Genomic DNA, 20,946 nt, shown 5'->3' on the forward strand with positions numbered 1-20,946 from the left:
TGTCGTGAAGGTATGGTCAATTTGCATTTTCTCTCATTAGTGTAGATATCTATATCTATCTCTATATATTTTATCAACATAAAAAAGCTTTTGGCTTTAAAAACACCAATTGCTATAAAGCTTTAAAATATACTTAAAGTTTTTTATTTAGAGTCTTCGTAACTCAAGGGGATGTCTTACTATACTGTTAAGATTGATAGGATTAGATTCTCTTAATTGTATTTTGTCTTTCTCTTTCTCCTCTACCTTTTCCTTCATTCTTTCCCTTCTTCCTGCCTTTTCTTTTTCTCCTGTCCTCGCCTATTTTCTTCCTCTCTTCATTCTCTTACCCATCGACCCCCTTTCTTTCATTTATGTTTCAATAAATAAAAATAGGGTGATTCTTCATGTAGCTTTAATTGAAACCATGAAAAATAAGTTTGGTATATTTCTAAAGCAGACTTCATGGTCAAAGATGTTTAGGAAATGCTGTAGATTTCCCTCCTACCCCCTAGACCAGTGATGGCGAACCTATGACATGCGTGTCAGAGGTGACACTCGAACTAATTTTTTTGGTTGATTTTTCTTTGTTAAATGGCATTTAAATATATAACATAAATATCAAAAATATAAATCTTTGTTTTACTATGGTAGCAAATATCAAAAAATTTCTATATGTGACACGACACCAGAGTTAAGTTAGGGTTTTTCAAAATGCTGACATGCTGAGCTCAAAAGGTTTGCCATCACTGCCCTAGACATTCTGCTTAGCTATTAAACCATTTTCTGTGCTGCATGCTTTCTTAGGGCTTTAAATGCATGTGTTTTTGAATATCAAGAATGAGTGATTTAATAGGGTTCCCACACTTATTTATCTAGGAAACTCTGTTTAATGAAGAGCATCTTGACACTTCTCAATCTGCTTAGGTAATGATGGAAACAAATTGAGTTATTTTTAAAGGTGCATTTCTTAGCCATATTATAAGGAAATGGTAGCACTTATCAGAATTTTTGTTTAATTGACTAAGGGTTTGTATTTTATTTATTTATTTATTTATTTTTATATTTTATTGATTTTTTACAGAGAGGAAGGGAGAGGGATAGAGAGTTAGAATCGATGAGAGAGAAACATCGATCAGCTGCCTCCTGCACACCTCCTACTGGGGATGTACCCGCAACCAAAGTACATGCCCTTGACCGGAATCGAACCTGGGACCTTTCAGTCCTCAGGCCGACGCTCTATCCACTGAGCCAAACTGGTTAGGGCAATTTATTTATTTTTTAAAATATATTTTTATTGATTTCAGAGAGGAAGGGAGAGAGAGATAGAAACATCAATGATGAGAGAGAATCATTGATTGGCTGCCTCCTGCATGCTTTCTACTGGGGATTGAGAATGCAACCCAGGCATGTACCCCTCACCGGAATTGAACCTGGGACCCTTTAGTCTGCAGGCTGACGCTCTATCCACTGAGCCAAATGGGCTAGGGCAGTGGTCGGCAAACTCATTAGTCAACAGAGCCAAATATCAAGCGTACTTCTTCAAAATAGACTCACCCAGGCCAAAAACTGACTTCTGCGCATGGGCCACGAAGTTTCAATGGCACTCTACACGCGCCCGCACATGGTATTTTGTGGAAGAGCCACACTCAAGGGGCCAAAGAGCCGCATGTGGCTCGCAAGCTGCAGTTTGCCAACCACGGGGCTAGGGCTAAGGGTTTGTATTTTTAAAAATGGCAAGGAAGGAAGTGTTACATGGGAAAAAATGATTTTTAGCATGTTAAAACAACAAGGTATGCTAACAGGTGATAGGAGTAGATATAGGGCTAGAGCCAGATAGATAGATCTTCATGATCATTTTATAGGTCAAGGAAAAATTTGGAAATAATCTACGTACTAGTGAAACAAATAATTCCTTTAATGTTGACGGAAATGTTAGAATTTCCATAAAAAGATGCTGAAAACAAAAGGCAGGAACAAATACACCAGTTGATTATCAACAACTGTGTATCCCAGTTATTCAAGACTCAGAAAAATATTACATCATGTCATTGACTAGTTCTTCATATTTAATTATTTTTTTCTATTAAGTGTGAGTAGATCACTTGAAGCATTTTTGTTTATTTGTTTTACTGAATTTGATTATAGTAAGAGACCATTTATTAATTTATCCGTATATTTTGTGGTGAATTATTATTATTATTATTATTTTGTACAGACACAGAAACCTCGAAAGTTTGACTGTGAGCTTCCAGATATTTCATTAAAAGATTTACAGTTTCTGCAATCACTTTGTCCTTCAGAAGTTCAGCCATTCCTCAGGTAAATGTCATTAGTATTTTTAACTGTAGATATCACCTTACTCTGTTTACATCATTCTGGAACTGTAGAAAGTAGCACCAGCCCTCCTAAGAGATGCCAGGATAGAGAACTGTTTTATGATAGACTGACCCTCCTATGACTACTTTAGGAAATTTCTGGGGACTATTAAAATCAGAAAATAAGAAATGAATATCTTATGTGCAGTTAATTTTTTTCTAGTAGTCACTCTGCTCCGCATACTGTGGGAGATTTCTAATATTTTAATGATGATGTCTTAGGTTTCTTTAGCTCTTTCTGGTAATGATTGAAAAAGGATGATAATGCAGTAGTGATTTTTTTAAGTTAAAAACTATTTTTATTGATTTCAGAGGAAGGGAGAGGGAGAGGGAGAGGGAGAGGGAGAGAGAGACAGAAATATCAATGAGGAGAGAGAATCACTGATTGGCTGCCTCCTGCATGCCCCCTATTGGGGATCGAACCTGAAATCTAGGCATGTGCTGTTGACCGGAATCGAATCCAGGACCCTTCAGTCCACAGGCTGACGCTCTATCCACTGAGCAACACTGGCTAGGGCTGCAGTAGTGATTTTTGACATAGGTTAAAATATTTGGTTATACTTAGTTCATCTTTTAACTAAGAAATCAGAAATCTAATTTAATTACATTTTGTTTCAGGGTCCCCTTACTCTGTGACTTTGAACCTCTACACCAGCATGTACTTTCTCTACATAACTTGGTAAAAGCAGCACAAAGTTTGGATGAAATGTCACAGACCATTACAGATCTACTGAGTGAACAAAAGGCAAATTAAGTTCTTTCAATTGGCTCACTTTATTAGTGTAAAATGTTGATGTTGCTGCAGCTATATAAGCCTGTCTCTTTCTTTTCTAGGCATCCATGAGTCAGACATCCCCACAGTCGACTTCCTCACCAAGAGTAGAAAGTGCAACAGGAATTACAACAACTACCTCACCAAGAACTCCTCCTCCACTCACTGTGCAGGATCCCTTATGTCCTGCAGTATGTCCCTTAGAAGAATTGTCTCCAGATAGCATTGATGCACATACATTTGATTTTGAAACTATCCCCCATCCAAACAGAGAACAGACTATTCACCAAGTTTCATTAGATTTGGATTCATTAGCAGAAAGTCCTGAATCAGATTTTATGTCTGCTGTGAATGAGTTTGTAATAGAAGAAAATTTATCATCTCCTAATCCTATAAGTGATCCACAAAGTCCAGAAATGATGGTGGAATCACTTTATTCATCAGTTATCAATGCAATAGATAGTAGACGTATGCAGGATACAAATATATGTGGTAAAGAGGACTCAGGAGATCATGTGTCTCTAAATGTCCAGTTGGAAAAATGTAGGGTTGTTGCCCAAGACTCACAATTAACTATACAAACCATCAAGGAAGACCTTTGCCACTTCAGAACATTTGTACAAAAAGAACAGTGTGACTTCTCAAATTCTTTAAAGTGTATAGCAATAGAAATAAGAAACATTATTGAAAAGGTAAAATACTCTGTGGAAATAACACTAAATGAAAAACATCAGAAAGAATTGCAGTCTTTAAAAAGTGATTATGAAGACAAACTTGATGCGCTAATAAAAGACAGTGAAGAAAATGAAAACAAAATTAAAAAGCTTAAAGGAGACTTAGTATGCCTTGAGGAGGTGTTACAAAATAAAGATAATGAATTTGCTTTGGTTAAGCATGAAAAAGAAGCTATCATCTGCCTGCAGAATGAAAAGGACCAGAAGTTGTTAGAAATGGAAAACGTAATGCACACTCAAAATTGTGAAATTAAAGAACTGAAGGAGTCACGAGAGAGAGTGTTAACAGACTTTAAAAAGCTCCACGTTGAAAATGATGAGAAGATCCAGTTGTTGAGGACAGAACTGCAGAGCTTAGAGCAAAGTCATTTAAGGGAATTAGAGGACACCCTGCATGTCAGGCACACACAGGAGTTCGAGAAAGTTATGACAGACCACAAAGATTCTTTGGAGAAATTAAAAAATGAAAATCAACAAAGAATTGATCAGATACAAGAGTCCCATGCCACAATTATCCAGGAAAAAGAGCGACAGCTACAGGAGTTAAAACTCAAGGTTTCAGATTTGTCGGATATGAGATGTAAGTTAGAGGTTGAACTTGCATTGAAGGAAGCAGAAACTGATGAAATAAAAATTTTGCTGGAAGAAAGCAGAACCCAGCAGAATGAGACCTTAAAATCTCTCCTTGAACAAGAGACGGAAAATTTGAGAACAGAGATAAGTAAACTAAACCAAAAGATTCAGGATAACAATGACAATTATCAGGTGGGCTTGGCAGAGCTAAGAACTTTAATGACAATTGAAAAAGATCAGTGTATTTCAGAGTTAATTAGTAGACATGAAGAAGAATCTAATATGCTTAAAGCTGAATTAAACCAGGTAACAGCATTGCATCATCAAGCATTTGAAATAGAAAAAAACCTGAAAGAAGAAATAGTTGAACTGCAGGGTAAATTGGACTCTGCACTGAGTGCGCTTGAAAAACAAAAAGCTGAAAAACTCACCCAACAAGAAGAGAAGTATGAAGCTGTTATCCAGAAACTTGAGAAAGACAAAGAGAAATTCATAATGAACCAGGAACAAGACAGAGAAGAGTTAATTCAGAAGCTTAATAGTGAAAAAGAAGAAGCTATTCAGACGGCCCTAAATGAATTTAAATTGGAGAGAGAAGCTGTTGAGAAAGAGTTATTAGAAAAAGTTAAACATCTTGAGAATCAAATAGGAAAAAGGTAAGAACTTTAGTCTGTGATTATAAAATAAAAACATTGGTGATTCGAATGTCAATTTTGTGTGTAAGCAAGCACAGTACCTTGATTTATTCATTTATCTTAGGTAAATGTAGCAATTGAGATATATTTATGAAATAAAAACCTTTAAAAATGTTTATTGTAAACATTTTGAAAATCTGTAGTGGATTTTAATAATGGATTAGAGTTTTGGATTTCTAGAGGAAAATTTTTTTTGAAAATTTCAAAATATTTTCAAGAGCTTCTTTTTCCTTTCTTACAAATTTCATTTTTTGTTAATCTTCACTCGAGGATATTTTTCCATTGATTTTTAGAGAGAGTGGAGGGGAGGGGGAAAGATGAATAGAGAGAAATATTGCCTCCCGCACCCACCCCGACCAGGGCCAGGGATCAAGCCTGCCACCAAGGCATGTGCCCTTGACTGGAGTTGAACCCAGGACTCTTTAGTCCGCAGGCCAACTCTCTATCCACTGAGCCAAATCGGTTAGGGTATAAATTTTCTTTGGTTTATTTGAAGTTTTTTCCCCAAAATTCTTCAATTGAAAATTACTTATTTTTTCTCTTTTTAAATTGTGTTTGTATGTATAAAAGATAACAGTTTTTTTCTGAGCAGTGTTTAGTAAAGGTTAAATTCTAGATTGGGGCTATATAGTTTCATCATTGTTATTTTCTTGATATTACAGCTTCGTTTATTTCTTTGGTGTTTCAAAAAATGTTTTTAAATCCCAGGTTTTATATAGTGCATTTTTTTGTACTTTTATTGTTACTAATACAACTTTTTATTAGAGAAAATGTTTCTCAGGTTTTTCTATTCCTTAAAATTTATTGAAGGATTTTATGGCTTAATAAAAAGTTTCTAGAACATTATCGATTAGTTCTATCATTACTTCTTCCAGTTGAATATATTTATAGTTATATGTACATTATATTTGAATTTCTGTTTCTCGCCTCACCACTTTTGCAAAGTCACTTGTGATTGAGTCTCTGCTGTGTAATATATATTGGTGTACAGTTAAACCTCTTCTGTATTCTATGGGAATTAGAGGGTGTAATATAGGAGTTAGAACCTGCATGAAATGTTTTATAGAACTGGGGCAGGTAAGGCCAAAGTAGTCACTACTGAAGGCCAGGAGAATTCTGAGTGAAATATGAGGAAAAGAGATATTAAGCACACACCAAAGCTCATGTTGTCCATGGCTCACTGGGAAGCTGCTGCAACATTCAAGAATCTCTTCAAGCCCCAATGATGTGGCTCCATCTGCAGCACACAATGGGTAGTTCTCATTTTCTTGGCAGGAGGCTCCTGTGAAACTGCATCTGGAGACAGCTACCCCTGGAGAGTTAGCCTGGGCTGCTTTTCTGCTCTCCAAACTTGTACCTGTTCTTTTCATTGGCAGTCTTGAAGTTATAAAGGGGATTCTGGGAAATATAGAATCTGCTTTACATTGCAGATGAGAAAAGAGGTGAGAACAATGGCAAGATGACGCCAGTCTAGCACTGTATACCTCGTTTTAAACTTAGTAATCACAAATCTCTTTTACCCATATTGAACTTCCAAATAAAGATACTTGCAATGTTATGTTTCTGTCTAACGTGATTGAGCTTATATGTCTCATATCTCCTCAGATTACCAAACCCTGTCTTCAAAAGGCGAGAGTCAAATTTAGGCCATTCTAGCCATCCCAGAGATGTCTATTCATTTTACACAGCTACATCTCTTTTTGATATTCTGCAAGTTGCATGCTGAAATATAGGGTTAACTACCATTATCACAACACGTTACGTACTAGGGAAATGGGAGAAGGAAAAAAGATGAAGATTGATTGATTTATGCAATCTTAAGTCCTATAGTCTTTATTGCTGTAATTAGCCTTGTAACTCTAGTAGGTATTTATAACTTGCTTCTATTACACACCCACTTTTTACCTTAGACATTACCTCAGCTGATTTTACTTGTTGATCTGAGGAGACTGGCATTAATGGTCCATCTTATAATATAGTTGCTGTAGTTTTTCATTTGACTCATTTATTTTTTGGTAATCATCACTTGAGGATATTTTTCCATTTATTTATTTATTTTTAGAGAGAGTGGTGGGGCGGGGAGAGAAACATCGATGTGAGAGAGACACATTGATTGGTTGCCTCCTGTTTGCACCCCGACTGGGGCCAGGGATCAATCCTGCAACTGAGGTAGGTGCAGAGCATGTATGTATTCTTTACTCTAGCCATGCAAAATTTCACCCATTGAGTGCTGTAACTGAGTTTTCAGTAGTTTGGTCCACAGTTGTATCAGGCCAGCTGCTTTAGGGATTGGCATACGTGGTGAGATTAGTGACTCCCATGGGCATGAATCCATGGCTGCACGTCTTTCACTGTAAAGTAAAATCCCTTCTTCAGAAGTAATTCTAGTGGAATACCATAGCAATGAATAAGGCATTTTGTAAGTCCAGGAATGGTTTTTCTTGCAGAAACATTGTGGGCACGGAAAGAGAATAATGGACTGTTTTTGTGAGAACAGATTACTTTTCATGGTGGAAGTGGTCAAGGGTAGTTGACCTGTCACCAAGTGTCTGGCTCATCTCCCGAGGAAGTGCTGAAATATTGGGGGCTCAGTGTCAGTGACAGCCCCCATCGCTGAGCCCATACATAATCTCACTGCATGTCATTAGCATTTTGAACAGGACTGGTGTGTGTGGCTAAAGAATTTGACTGATACTCGGAGAATGTTCAACGTGCCCATCTGATGATTATGAGGTTCCTCAAAGTGGGACATAATATACTCAGAGGACTTACAGATCCTTATGCTTTGTGCCCATTTCAAGAGGTTCACCTGTATTTCTCTTCTGCAAATCTTGTCACCAGATCTCAGTCTAGTTTCTTCCAAGTCCCTTGCTGTTCAGTCAAGTCTTTGGCTAATATCCATGAATCACTTGATTTGTAGTCCTGGCCATTTCTCCTAGGCAACTCCAAGTACACTGCTTGATATACTGCTACTGGGAAGATTTTCCTTCACTGCTGTTCTTCAGGATCACTTCTCAGTGGGCTCTAATACTTGAACTGTGCTTTTGAATAGTGTCAGCATATTGTGCAGAATTATGAGGAAACCAGGTTGATTGGTTTCCCTCCACCTCCATATTGAATGCCATACTTGTGATGGAGAGAAAAGAAGCAATGTAGCAGGAGTAAGAATCTTGGGAACCTGAACCTCTTGGACCTTACTTGTGCCATCAGGATTTGTTTAAGCTCCAGCCCATACATGCCACATCTATTTGATGATGGAGAGCCTCATCGGTTAATGAGTTAGTATCTACTTTATGATGGACAACTCAGGTAACATGGTAACTTGGGAGACCATGTGAAGTCTTTCAGTTTCTGTATAGACCCAGTAGCAAGCCATTTACTAGAGGAAAATAGTTACCAGCTCCAAAAATCTTAAGGGTCTCAACTGATTGTCTTAGGACTTGCTAACAGTTTCATACAGTATCCATTCCTGCTGCAGACACTTGAAGTATCCGCTGGTAAATATGGCGCAAGGGGTAAAGCAGCTTGCGTGATAGTTTGGACCTGTTGCAAGAGTGTCTCTTGCTGTGGATCTTTCGCAGAACAGGCCACCTTAAATGTTATTTGGTAAGTGAGTCACAGCAGCATACCCAGATGTACTATATATTGCACCCAGAATTCAGGGATGCTCACCTAATGGCAGCTTGCTTGTTCACCATGGAAGGAACATCTCACATGCCCAGACCCCAGGATACTTAGAAATTTCTCTGTGCTGACCAGCTCCTAACTTTTCATGGGCTTTATTGCTCACTCTATGGTAATAAACGTCTTTCCCTGGTTAGCTCATGTAGTTACTTCTTCCTTTTTACTAGGTTTAAGAAGCATATTGCCATAAATGTATAATGTGGTATCTTGAGGACTAGCAAGAAAACAAACTAGATTTTAATAGGACTGGAGAGTTGCTATAACCCAGAGATCAGACAGTGAAAGTATATTGATGTCTCTAGGTAAAATCAAACTGCTGCTTGTGGTCTACACCAGTGGTTGACAAAAAACCATGCCTGTGGGAGTCCAACCCGCTGCTTGTTTCTGTTTTTGTCAGTACAGCCATATTGGAATATAGAGATGCTTGTTCCTTTCCCTACTGCCTGTGGCTGATTTTGGCAGAGTTGAGTAGTTGCGACAGAGATCACCTGGCTAACATTTTTAATTACTGTCCGCCCCCGCCCCCTCCCCCCAAAAAAGTTTGTCAACCCCTGAATTGTACTAATAGGTATAGATGGGAAAGAAATCACCAAATCAGTAGCTACATGTCAGGCCACCAGGCCTTGTTGATTTGCTCCAGGAAAGATATCATATGTGGAACAGCAGACTTACTGGAGTCACTACCTGGTTAAATTTACGATAATCTGTTGCATGCTTTTATATGTTTTATTGAGGACGTATACTTAGGTCAAATTAAAATGTGAAAGAAATCTCCTCCCCTATATGGTTTGAAGGGAGAGACAGTTCTAGGGATTTTACTTCATCCTCATTCTATGAGTTAGGAGACCAACAGGGATTCCCCATCAGTTGCTTTTTACTGCAGATTCTGGTTGTAGGCGATATCTCTTACCTCTGATGAGGGGCCCACTGGGCCCAGACTTCTCTATCATCAGTAATCTGGTGGATCTCAGTGGTGTTAGAATCCCCTCAGAGCCAGTGCTCAGTAGTCCCCCAAAATTGGTTAAGTACCTTCCCTGAATATATACTCACCTGGAAAATTGCCACAGGTGCTTTTGGTGAGGGCTAGAAAAAGGACTTAACAGTATAAAATTTTGGCGTTGTAGTTGGTGACCAACAGATACTGGAATTGAGTGAGGAATAGTGAGTCTTTTGATTTAAGTTAGCTCTCTGCACACAAGTTTTTTTAAAAACACTTTTAATAAGCCTTATCGACCCATTCTATTTGTAACCTTAGAGATAGCCAGTGCCAAAGACTTCTGGGTCAGACCTGAGTACTGCTCTGTGCTGTCTGTAATGGCACCACATCATGTCTCTGGTTAAGGGTGAGCAATTGGCCTCTGCCACTCCAGAATCCTGCTATTCCATGGAAATTCATTACATTTTGGTGGTTTTATTTCCCTCTGCCGTCCCTGCCCTGCAGAGAGGCTTTCGAGGTGTTTCTCAAAGCTGTGCTGAAGGGATTATTCTCCGGCCTCTCCCAGGTGTGTAATAATTCCCAGTACACCTGCTACCATCACTCTTTGGATGCCTTCCTGTAGACTAAGGGCCAGGAAGTTTGTTCTTTAAAGGGACATATAGTAAATATGTTAGGATTTGCTGGTCACATGTAGACTTCATCATATTTTTCTGTGTGTGTGCACACTTTGTGTGTGTATTACCCTTTAAATATGTAGAAACCAAGGGTAAATGGTTCTTACTTTGGTATCAGTACCCTTTTACGTACTCAAAAATTATTAAGGACTCCGAAGTGATTTTGCTTATATGGGTTATCAATATTTTCTGTATTAGAAATGGAAATAAGAAAGTATATGGAAAATCTAGCCTTTCACTTATGTGAAATTGGAAAGAGGGATATTTAAATAGCCTTTCAGATAATTGTGGATATTTTTCCTTGATACTAAATCAGAATGCAACAACTGATAATTTCCTAAGCATTAGTTTCATTGTGGAATATGAACCCATGTCAATGGATTTTTAAGATAATCTTTATGCTAATGTTCATTGAACTATCACTTTGGATATTTTACTCATGCATGATTTTGTAGCATAATAAAGTGGTCATTTGGAAAACACTGGTTCATTGTAGTGCAGATCTTGCAGATGTGGATACATTTTATTAACAGAGAAATCACATTTGTTAATATACCTATGGATTTTATAGGACGGATCTTAGGTACTGGGAAGCTCTCAAGTTCATAGTGGCAGATACAAACTTTTTAACCCCTAGAGTACCGGATAGCGCGATCGCGCTCCTCCTGTCTTTTACCAAAAGTGCCGGGAGCGCTATCAAAGCTTCGAAATGGTGTCCAGTTCTAAATCTGCTTTTATTAGTGATGATAATATTGCTAAATATGTCAATGTAGTAAAGGTTTCCTTAAGTTTCTGAATATGTAACTTCATTTACTTGGCGATTCATAATTTTTTTCCTAAACTGCTGTAACATCAGCAAAAATGCCTTGGCGATTTTAGCATAGTTCCTAGGATATTGGTTGGCACTCAAAGGGTTAAAGAGTCACATTTTTTTCCATTGATAACAAGTTTGTCAGTTGTTCATTAAAATAATAGGCTCAATTTTATACTTTCTCAAAATTATCTGCCAAAAACCCAAGTGTGATGTATACTATGAAAAAAGCAGCCAATTCTGCATACAGCCAAAACAATTATATAGGTATTTTCCCATGAGACTGACATACTTTGTAAGTGGCAGAAGTGCTTTACATATGCTTGTCATTTTTGTCACATAGAATATTTAAAAAATTGTATACTTAATGGCCGGGATTCAATAATAATAATAATTTTAGTACATCAGTATATTTCAAAATAAACCTGTTGTCTTTTTCATTTTGAGTGTCTTGAAGTAAAGGATATAATGATTAAAAGTTCAGTTTGGTGTTACTGTCTTCAATTTATGTGAAGGTGTCAGCAGTTTTATCACCTGTGCAAATGTCAACAAGGTGTAAAAGACAAATATCATCTTAGTATTATTATGAAAATAGTTTTGACCTTACTGATCCCCTGAATGTGTTCTAGTTACCCCCAGATTGTTCTGTGGATCAATCACACTTTGAGAATCATTGGTGTAGACTCGTCTACACTGTAGAGAATGGTTGGCAGACTTTCTGTAAAGGGTCACATTGTAAATGTTTTAGGCTCTGTGGGCCAGATGGTCTCTATCTGAGCTACTCAGCTTTACTGTTGTAGCAAAACGGGAGTGAGACAATATAAATGGGTTTCACTATGTTCCAACAGAACTGTACTTACCCAAACAGATAATAGCAGGTTAGACCTGGCCTGTGGTCTAGCGTATCTCATTTGGCCCCTTATTTTTGTTTAATATTGGCCATTGGGTCCAGGTTTCAGGCAGCCAACCTTGTAAACTGTTAAAAGGTAACATTTAATCTAGAATCTCTGGTCATTACATTTATACAAATGATTTTGGCTTGTTTAAACATTTTGTTTGTCTAACTCCCATTGGATCTATTTCCATACATATTTCCTATGTTTCTTTCAAAATAAATGAAACCTCTTGGAATTGCAGTTCCTCCTTTAACTTCCCTTGGAACATGGGATTTGAATGTAGCAATGGGTCTGGGAGTAATGAAATGGTGGAGAGGTTGAGAACGATCAGCTTGTTGGGAAGGGGACTTCAGGTAAGGTGACACTAATCTATAATAATAAAAGCGTAATATGCTGATTAGACTGGAAAGCTGAACGACCTTCCGGACATCCTTCTGGACGAAGCTGTGGTGGCGGGGGCTGAGGCAGAGGTGGTTAGGAGTGATCAGGCAGGCAGGCAGGCGAGCGGTTAGGGGCAATTGGGCAGGCAGGCAGAGCGGTTAGGGGCGATTAGGCAGGTAGGCAGAGGCAGTTAGGTGCAATCAGGCAGGCAGGCAAGCAGGGGTGACCAGGCAGGCAGAACGGTTAGAGGCGATTAGGCAGGCAGACAGGTGGTTAGGGGCGATCAGGCAGGCAGGCAGAGGGGTTAGGGGTGATCAGGCAGGCAGGAAGAGTGGTTAGGGGTTATCAGGCAGGCAGGCAAGTGAGTGGTTAGGAACCAGTGGTTCTGGATTGTGAGAGGCCAGTCGGACATCCCCCAAGGGGTCCCGGATTGCCAGAGGGTGCAGGCTGGGCTGAGGGGACCCCCCCCCCCCCTTCAGTGCACGAATTTCATGCACCAGGCCTCTGGTCTCAAATAAGGGGGAAAGGCTGCTGCTGGTAAAGGAGGCTTAGTGAGATTTGGAGGGACAACTGGGACATCTCCAAAACCTTGCCTTTAGCCATTTGATCCCAGATAACTACCATTGTTAGCAGTTCTACTTGGAATGCCCTGGTATACCAAAGTTCCATTTTGCACTGGTGGTGAGGTCATTACTGCCTTCAGATAGAAACATCAGAGAATTCCAGATTCCCATCTTTAGAGTTTATTTTTCCCTACAATTATATTTGTATCTATCTATGGATTGAGCTTAGAAATAAAACCTATTTTATTTTTTTAAATCTTCACCTGAAGATATGTTTTTGTTGCTTTTTTATTGCTTTTAGAGAGAGAGAAAAGGAGGGGGGGGGGGGGAGAGAGAGGGAGAGAGAAACTTCCCTGTGAGAGAAGCATCAGTTGCCTCCCTTCGGCACCTGACCAGGGATTGAACCACAATCTGGGTATGTTCCCTGAGAATCAAATCCATGACCTTTCGGTGTATAGGACGATGCTCCAACCAACTGAGCCATATTGGCCAGGGCCAGAACCTCTTTTACATATTTCAAGACTAGGGACCCAGTGCACGAATTCATGTACCTTGAAAGGAACTGTGGGCTGCGAGGCTGTGGTGGGCACAGGGGTGGGTCTCGGCCCATCCTGCCGCAGCCCTTGGTCCCCTCTTTGCTCTGATGGTGCCATCCCCATTTGTATTTCTGATGGTGCGGAGCGATTGGGGCTGGTGCCAGCAGCAGGTGCAAGCGGGGCCAGCGTGGTCGGCGGGTGCGAGCAGTGGCTGCTGCCCCAGTCGCCCCTAAGGAGCAGGGGAAGGTGGAGAAGCCCTCAGGGGCGGATCAGGGCCAGCAAGTACAAGCGGCGGCACCAGCTCTGGCTGCAGGTACGAGTGGGGCTGGCACTGACAGTGGGTGCGAGCGGTGGCTCTGGTGCCGGCAGTGGGTGTGAGAGCTGGGCGAGACCGTGGCACGCTGGAGCAAAGAATTTTCAGTAACCACCAGAGGCTCACCCCGATGACAGTGACCGATGCCCCGCCTTGGTCTGGCGCCCCTGCTTACATGCTCCACCATCCAGCTACATGCAACGCCTGCCACGTTCCCCGCACGCCCCCTGGTGGTCAGCGCATGTTATAGTGACTGGTTGTTCGGTTCCGGTTGTTTGGCCATTCAATCTAATTGCATATTAGCCTTTTATTATATAGGATTAACCCTTTTCGGTCCAACGTGGAGGCTGACTCGACAGACCAGGCGCTAGGAGTAGGTCCAACGTTGAGGCTGAGGTCGACACCGCAAACCAGTTCAACATTCAATCCTGTCAATTAATTTGGACCAGACTGTTTGAATTCCAAAAATAAAATGGGACCGCAGAGGGTTAAAGGAGTTAATATTAGAATTAGAACTTAATGAACTTTGGGAGAGGTGGGTGGTAAAAGGGAAGGGTAAGGGAGTCAATATCCTGGAAGTCTATAGGTTCAAAGTCATCTGAAGCACCAACGTGTTGGCTGATTAGGAAACCTACAACTTTTAAAAAATATATTTTTATTGATTTCAGAGAGGAAGGGAGAGGGAGAGAGAGAGAGAGAGAGAGAGAAACATCAATGATGAGAGAATCATTGATTGGCTGCCTTCTGCATGCCCCCCACTGAGGATTGAGCCCACAACCCAGGCATGTGCCCTTGACTGGAATTGAACCTGGGACCCTTCAGTCTGCAGGCCAACACTTCATCCACTGAGCCAAACCAGCTACGGCAGGAAACCTACAATTTTTAGGAGACTTCTACTAATTGTTTACTGAGACACCAATCAGGTAGTTTGCTTAGAAACCCCTTATGAATCTTAAGTTGCCACATGTCAGAGCACAGCCATCTCTGGAGAAACATGGACTCTTTTTAACACTCCAGATTTTGTGTGGGTATCTTTTGTGGACAAACTTGAACCTCTCAGAACTTACTGGGATGGGGATTCTACATAATGTAGTTCTCAGTTTCTCTTTCGTGCAGAGGAAAGAACACTTTCATAAGTCAAATTTTTTTGTTTAATATCCGCACTCGGTATTTTTTCCATTGATACTTAGAATGGAAGGTAGGGGTGGAGAGAGAGAGAGAGAGAGAGAGAGAGAGAAACACTGATGTGAGAAAGAGACACCAATTGGTTGCCTCCCTCACATGCCCCAACCAGGGCCGGGGATTGAACGTACATCATAGATACATGCTCTTGGCTGGTAATGGAACCCGCAACCCTTCAGTGCCCAGACTGACGCTCTAATTGGTGAGCCACACTGCCCAGGGCCACACGTCAGTTTTAAAAAGGGCACAATTCATTAGGTAAACCAGCGGAGGATATGAATAGACAGAACAAAGAATATGAATAGCCTATATGTGAATAGCTGTTCAGTCTACTTGAGGTTAAAGAAATGCAAAATTAAAATAACTTTCCTATATAACTGGTAAAATTAAATCAATAGTATACATTATTTAGAGAATTTTTGGGGAGGGGGCTATCTTTTTTTTTTCTTTTCAAATCTTTAGAAAAGGGCTTTCTTATACTCCTGTGTATAAAGTGAATGAATGTAGACTATCTGAAAATCTACTTCTATACTGTTCATAGTCATGCTTCTAAGGAGTAGTTTATTTATTTATTTTTTTAAAATATATTTTATTGATTTTTTACAGAGAGGAAGGGAGAGAGATAGATAGTTAGAAACATCGATGGGAGAGAAACATCGACCAGCTGCCTCCTGCACATCTCCCACGGGGGGGATGTGCCCGCAACCCAGGTACATGCCCTTGACCGGAATCGAACCCGGGACCCCCCAGTCCGCAGGCCAACGCTCTATCCACTGAGCCAAACCAGTCCTGGCCTAAGGAGTAGTTTATACAGATCTGGGAGAGTATGGAACATTAAAAATTTTAAATTTTAATCCCAAAAGAAGAGTTTCAAAAACCCATGACAATTGTTTATTAGACCAAATCAAATATAGTTAATGATAGGATAGGGTACAAGCGTCAAGACAACCTAGTTTGTATTCAGTGGGGATTTCCTGGTTACTAGGAACATAAAGTATAATACAACCTTTTGCTACACAAACAGTTTATTAATGGTGGGGTAACAATCAACCAGAGATTCTTTATTTCAAGTTCTGGGTATAATAGTGTGGAAATTCCCAACTGAACAAATGTATCAGCTTTTTTTGAGTTCTAATTTCCAGGCTCGTTAGGGTGTTAATATATGCAAAGGTGGGACTGTGTAATTTTCTTGTGTGTGTTCCTTTAGTGATAAAGTATCATTTAAAAATTTGAGCTTCTTTATCCACTCATCTGCTGATGGGCACTTGGGCTGTTTCCAAATGTTAGCTATTGTAAATATTGCTGCTATGAACATAGGGGTTCATATATCCTTTCTGATTGGTGTTTCAGGTTTCTTAGGATATATTCCTAGAAGTGGGATCACTGGGTCAAACGGGAGTTCCATTTTTAATTTTTTGAGGAAACTCCATACTGTTTTCCACAGTGGCTGCACCTGTCTGCATTCCATCAGCAGTGTACTAGGATTCCCTTTTCCCCACATCCTTGCCAGCACTTATCCATTGTTGATTTGTTGATGGTAGCTATTCTGACAGGTGTGAGGTGATACCTCATTGTCATTTTAATTTTTATCTCTCTGATGATCAGTGACTTGAGCATTTTTTCATATATCTCTTGGCCGCCTGTATGTTCACTTTGAAGAAGTGTCTATTTAGGTCTTTTGCCCATTTTAAAATTGGATTATTTGCCTTTTTGTTAAGTTGTATGAATTCCTTATATATTTTGGAAATTAACCCCTTATCAGATGTATCATTACCAAATATGTTCTCCCAAACAGTGGAATTCCTTTTCATTTTGTTGATGGTTTCTTTTGCTGTGCAGAAGCTTTTTATTTTGATGTAGCCCCATTTGTTTATTTTCTCCTTGTTTCCTTTGCCCTAGAAAATGTATCTGTAAAGATACTGCTACGAGAGATGCCTGAGATTTTGCTGCCTATGGTTTCTTCTAGGATTATTATGGTTTCATGACTTACATTTAAGTCTTTTATCCATTTTGAGTTTATTTTTATGTATGATGTAAGTTGGTGGTCTAGTTTCATTTTTTTGCATGTATCTGCCCAATTTTCACAGCACCATTTATTGAAGAGACTGTTTTTACTCCTTTGTATGCTCTTGCTTCCTTTGTCAGATACTGAGCATAATAGCTTGGGTCAGTTTCTGGGTTCTCTGTTCTTTTCCATTGATCTATATGCCTGTTCTGTGCCAGTACTAGGCTGTTTTGTAGTATAACTTGATATTGGTATTGTGATTCCTCCAACTTTGTTCTTCTTTCTTAAGATTGCTGTGTCTATTTGGTTCCATATAAATTTCTGGAGTATTTGTTCTGGGTCTGTGAAATATGCTGTTGATATTAATAGGGATTGCATTACATCTATAGATTGAGTAGTATGGACACTTTAATGATGTTGATTCTACCAATTCATGAACACGCTATTTTATTCCACTTGTTTATAACTTCTTCCATCTCTTTTTTCAACTTCCAATAGTTTTCTGAGTATGTCTTTTACCTCCTTGGTTAAGTTTATTCCTAAGTATTTTAATTTTTTTGTTGCAATAGTAAGTGGGATTGTTTTTGTTTTTTTAGTTTCTCTTTCAGAGTTCATTATTGGTATACAGAAATGCCATAGATTTCTGGGAGCTAATTTTGTATCCTGTTACATTGCCGAATTCCTTTATTAAATCTAGTAGTTTTTTGGTGGAGTCTTTAGGGTTTTCTGTGTACAATGTCATGTCATTTGCGAATAATGATAATAACCACTGTTAGATCTGAAGATATGTAACTTTTCTGATGTTAGCTAGTTACAGTATTTGGTAATTTGGGATTATATCTGCAAATTTGAAAAAAAACACCCAATACTATATTTAATTTTCAAGTTCTGCCATTGAATCTACCAGAGAAGATTCTTCAAGCCTGGTTGCTGAACTTCAAGAAAAGCTTCAGGAAGAAAAAGCTAAGTTTTTAGAACAACTTGAAGAACAAGAGAAAAGAAAAAATGAAGAAATGCAAAATGTTCGAACATCTTTGATTGCTGAACAGCAGGTATGTTCTCCTGCCCCATTTCATTATTTTAGGTTAAAGAAAGGCAACATAAATTGCAAAATATAATTTCTTTGTGCAGCTAATGGTTTATGATATCTTAGAAGTGATTTTCCTACATTGACCCTGTTAATATTTATTAAATACCTTCTTCATGATGAAAAACATTTTTTTTTTACAAGTCATAATGTCACATGGACAGGTGCCTCAAAATGAAACAGTTTAGATTATAAATTAGGAAATGTGAATTATATTTCTAGTTTTTTTATTTAAATGTTACTTTTAAAAATATATATTTTTATTGATTTCGGAGAGGAAGGGAGAGGGAGAGGGAGAAAGAGATAGAAACATCAATGATGAGAGAGAATCACTGATTGGTTGCCTTCTACACAGCCCCTACTGGGGATTGAGCCCGCAATTCTGGCATGTGCCCTTGACTGGAATCGCATGTGGGGCCCTTTAGTCTGCAGGCCGACACTGTATCCACTGAGCCAAACCAGCTAGGGCTATTTCTAGTTTCTTAACTACCTATGTGATCTTAAGTACATCTCTTCATCTCTTCAAAACTCAGGTAAGTTCTTTTGCAAAATTAAAGTGTTTATACTGAGATGATAATCTTTAAAATTTTATTTTTCTAAATTGCATCAGCAAAATTTATTTTTTTTACTTTTTATAATTTTTTTTTTAAATACATTTTTATTGATTTTAGAGAGGAAGGGAGAGGGATAGAGAGAAACATCAGTGATGAGAATCATTGATCGGCTGCCTCCTGCATGCCCCCCACCGGGGATTGAGTCCGAAACCCAGGCATGTGCCCTTGGCCGGAATCAAACCCAGGACCCTTCAGTCCGCAGGCCGACGCTCTATCCACTGAGCCAAACCGGCTAGAGCTACTTTATTTATTTATTTTTTTATTTTAGCTATTTTTATTATTTATGTTCTAACAACTATAAGATTTCAAAGCCAATTACCATCTAAGGCATTTTCCTTTGGCAAATTTTTGTAACAGAGAGTGTTACAGAAGGGCAAAGAAATACCAAGCATGCTTCCTAGAGAAAGGGAGGGACCCCATTTATTAACACTAGTGGACTCCAGGAATAATTTCCAAATCAGAGTGAAGTAACATGCAGAGGCTTCGCTATTTATATCCTTCTGGGGTCATTGTCTTGCAGATATGATTCCACCCCCTTTCATGGGCTTACAGGAAGGCTCCCAGGTGTAGATGCTCTGTCTTAGGGCCAGCGATAACAACCTTCCCCACCCCCCAGGGCAATGCATTGTTCACAGTTTTTATGGCCTGACACACCTTGCAAGACCAGTTTCCTCCTCATCCCCCCACCCCCCTTGTCCCACAAGCTTCTTTTAGCCTTGTGGAGCAACAAGACGGGATGTTATGGTGAACAGAGGTGACGACCGCTCTTAGCTACTTCTGGCTGGAAAGGGATGATGACAAAGGGGTTAGCATCCCGTTTCTTCCTCTCGGAGGGTTTGTAGGTAGTTCTTCTGATTTCAGGAAGGCAGAGGTAAGCACTGGTCTCACACACATAGAATGTTCCTGCAGGGGGCACCAGAGGTAGGTGGTGTTTTCAGCCTTGGGGTAGAGTTGCATAGTTCATCTGGGAAGTGACCTGTTGGATGTTGGCCCTGGGTACTGACAGATTCTGTCGACAGGTTCAGAGGTGTCCGTCCACTTTCTCCAGATGCCGGCCGGGTCCTGGGCTGAGGTCTGGGAGCGCCTGGAGTTCCCCCAGGTTCAATTCTGCTAAAATCAGCAGTGGGTGCCTTCCGGAGGCCTGTCTCGTGCCCCCGGGCCCCAAACCCTGTCCACTCACCGGAGACTAAACAAAGCCAAAATGCCGTTAGCTTCTCGGTCAGGGAACCATATGTTACAGAAGAGCAAAGAAATACCACCACGCTTCCTAGATAAAGGGAGGGACCCCATTTATTAACACTAGTGGACTCCGGGAATAATTTCCAAATCAGAGTCAGGGCTACTTTTTATAATTCCTATTAATGTTAGGCTGTTGGTAGATTACAGTTGATTTTTATTGAACATCGCTGATTCAGTTATTAATATTGATCAATAGTGAGTGGTAAAGCTGGTGAGATAAATGAGGGCCAGACCATTAAGTCTGGCCATAAAGCAGATGTGCAGTGGCCATTGAAATATACAGAGAAGAGATGGAGATGCGATAAAATCTCTGTTGAAATGTTATTGTGCTAACCAAGATTTAGCTAAAGACAAGAAGCTTCCAGAGGCAGGAAGATTACTAAAAGAATAGATAAAATAGCACTTGCTAATTTGTTGATCATTTTCTTTTCCCCAAATTTTGCTTTTCCTCTGACAATAAATATGTGAACAATATTATCTTAATATGGAACCAGGGAAATGCAATAACATTGTATTTACTACAGTGTAGCATTTTCATTAAAAAAATAAACATTTGTAAATTGCACTTTTTTCCCCACATATAAACTTAACATGCAAAAATATTTGGAAGGTTATTTTTTTAGCCCTAGCTTCTATGTGCATGCAGACAATTTTAAAAAAAATAAATTTTATTGTTTTTTTTTACAGAGAGGAAGGGACAGGGATAGAGAGTTAGAAACATCAGTGAGAGAGAAGCATCGATCAGCTGCCTCCTGCACACCCCCTACTGGGGATGTGCCTACAACCAAGGTACATGCCCTTGATCGGAATTGAACCTGGGACCCTTCAGTCGGCAGGTCAAAGCTCTATCCACTGAGCCAAACTGGTTAGGGCGACAATTTATGTACTTAATC

At 39.6% G+C, this 20,946-nt stretch overlaps 1 protein-coding gene across 2 annotated transcripts in view; it reads left to right on the plus strand.

Moving 5' to 3' along the window:
- Positions 1-20,946, plus strand: part of RB1CC1 (RB1 inducible coiled-coil 1) — a 67,985-nt gene that overhangs the window by 32,914 nt on the left and 14,125 nt on the right. For both annotated transcript variants that reach the window (XM_070392321.1, XM_070392322.1), the window contains exons 13-16: positions 2,198-2,301; positions 2,976-3,102; positions 3,192-5,092; positions 18,000-18,165. In XM_070392321.1, coding sequence (XP_070248422.1) covers positions 2,198-2,301; positions 2,976-3,102; positions 3,192-5,092; positions 18,000-18,165 — 2,298 coding nt within the window. The remainder of the gene's footprint in view (positions 1-2,197; positions 2,302-2,975; positions 3,103-3,191; positions 5,093-17,999; positions 18,166-20,946) is intronic.

This window comes from Myotis yumanensis, unplaced genomic scaffold, assembly GCF_028538775.1.
Source record: "Myotis yumanensis isolate MYYU_CA2020_CCGP unplaced genomic scaffold, mMyoYum1.0.hap1 SCAF_15, whole genome shotgun sequence".
In the NCBI taxonomy this organism is placed as follows: Eukaryota; Metazoa; Chordata; class Mammalia; order Chiroptera; family Vespertilionidae; genus Myotis; species Myotis yumanensis.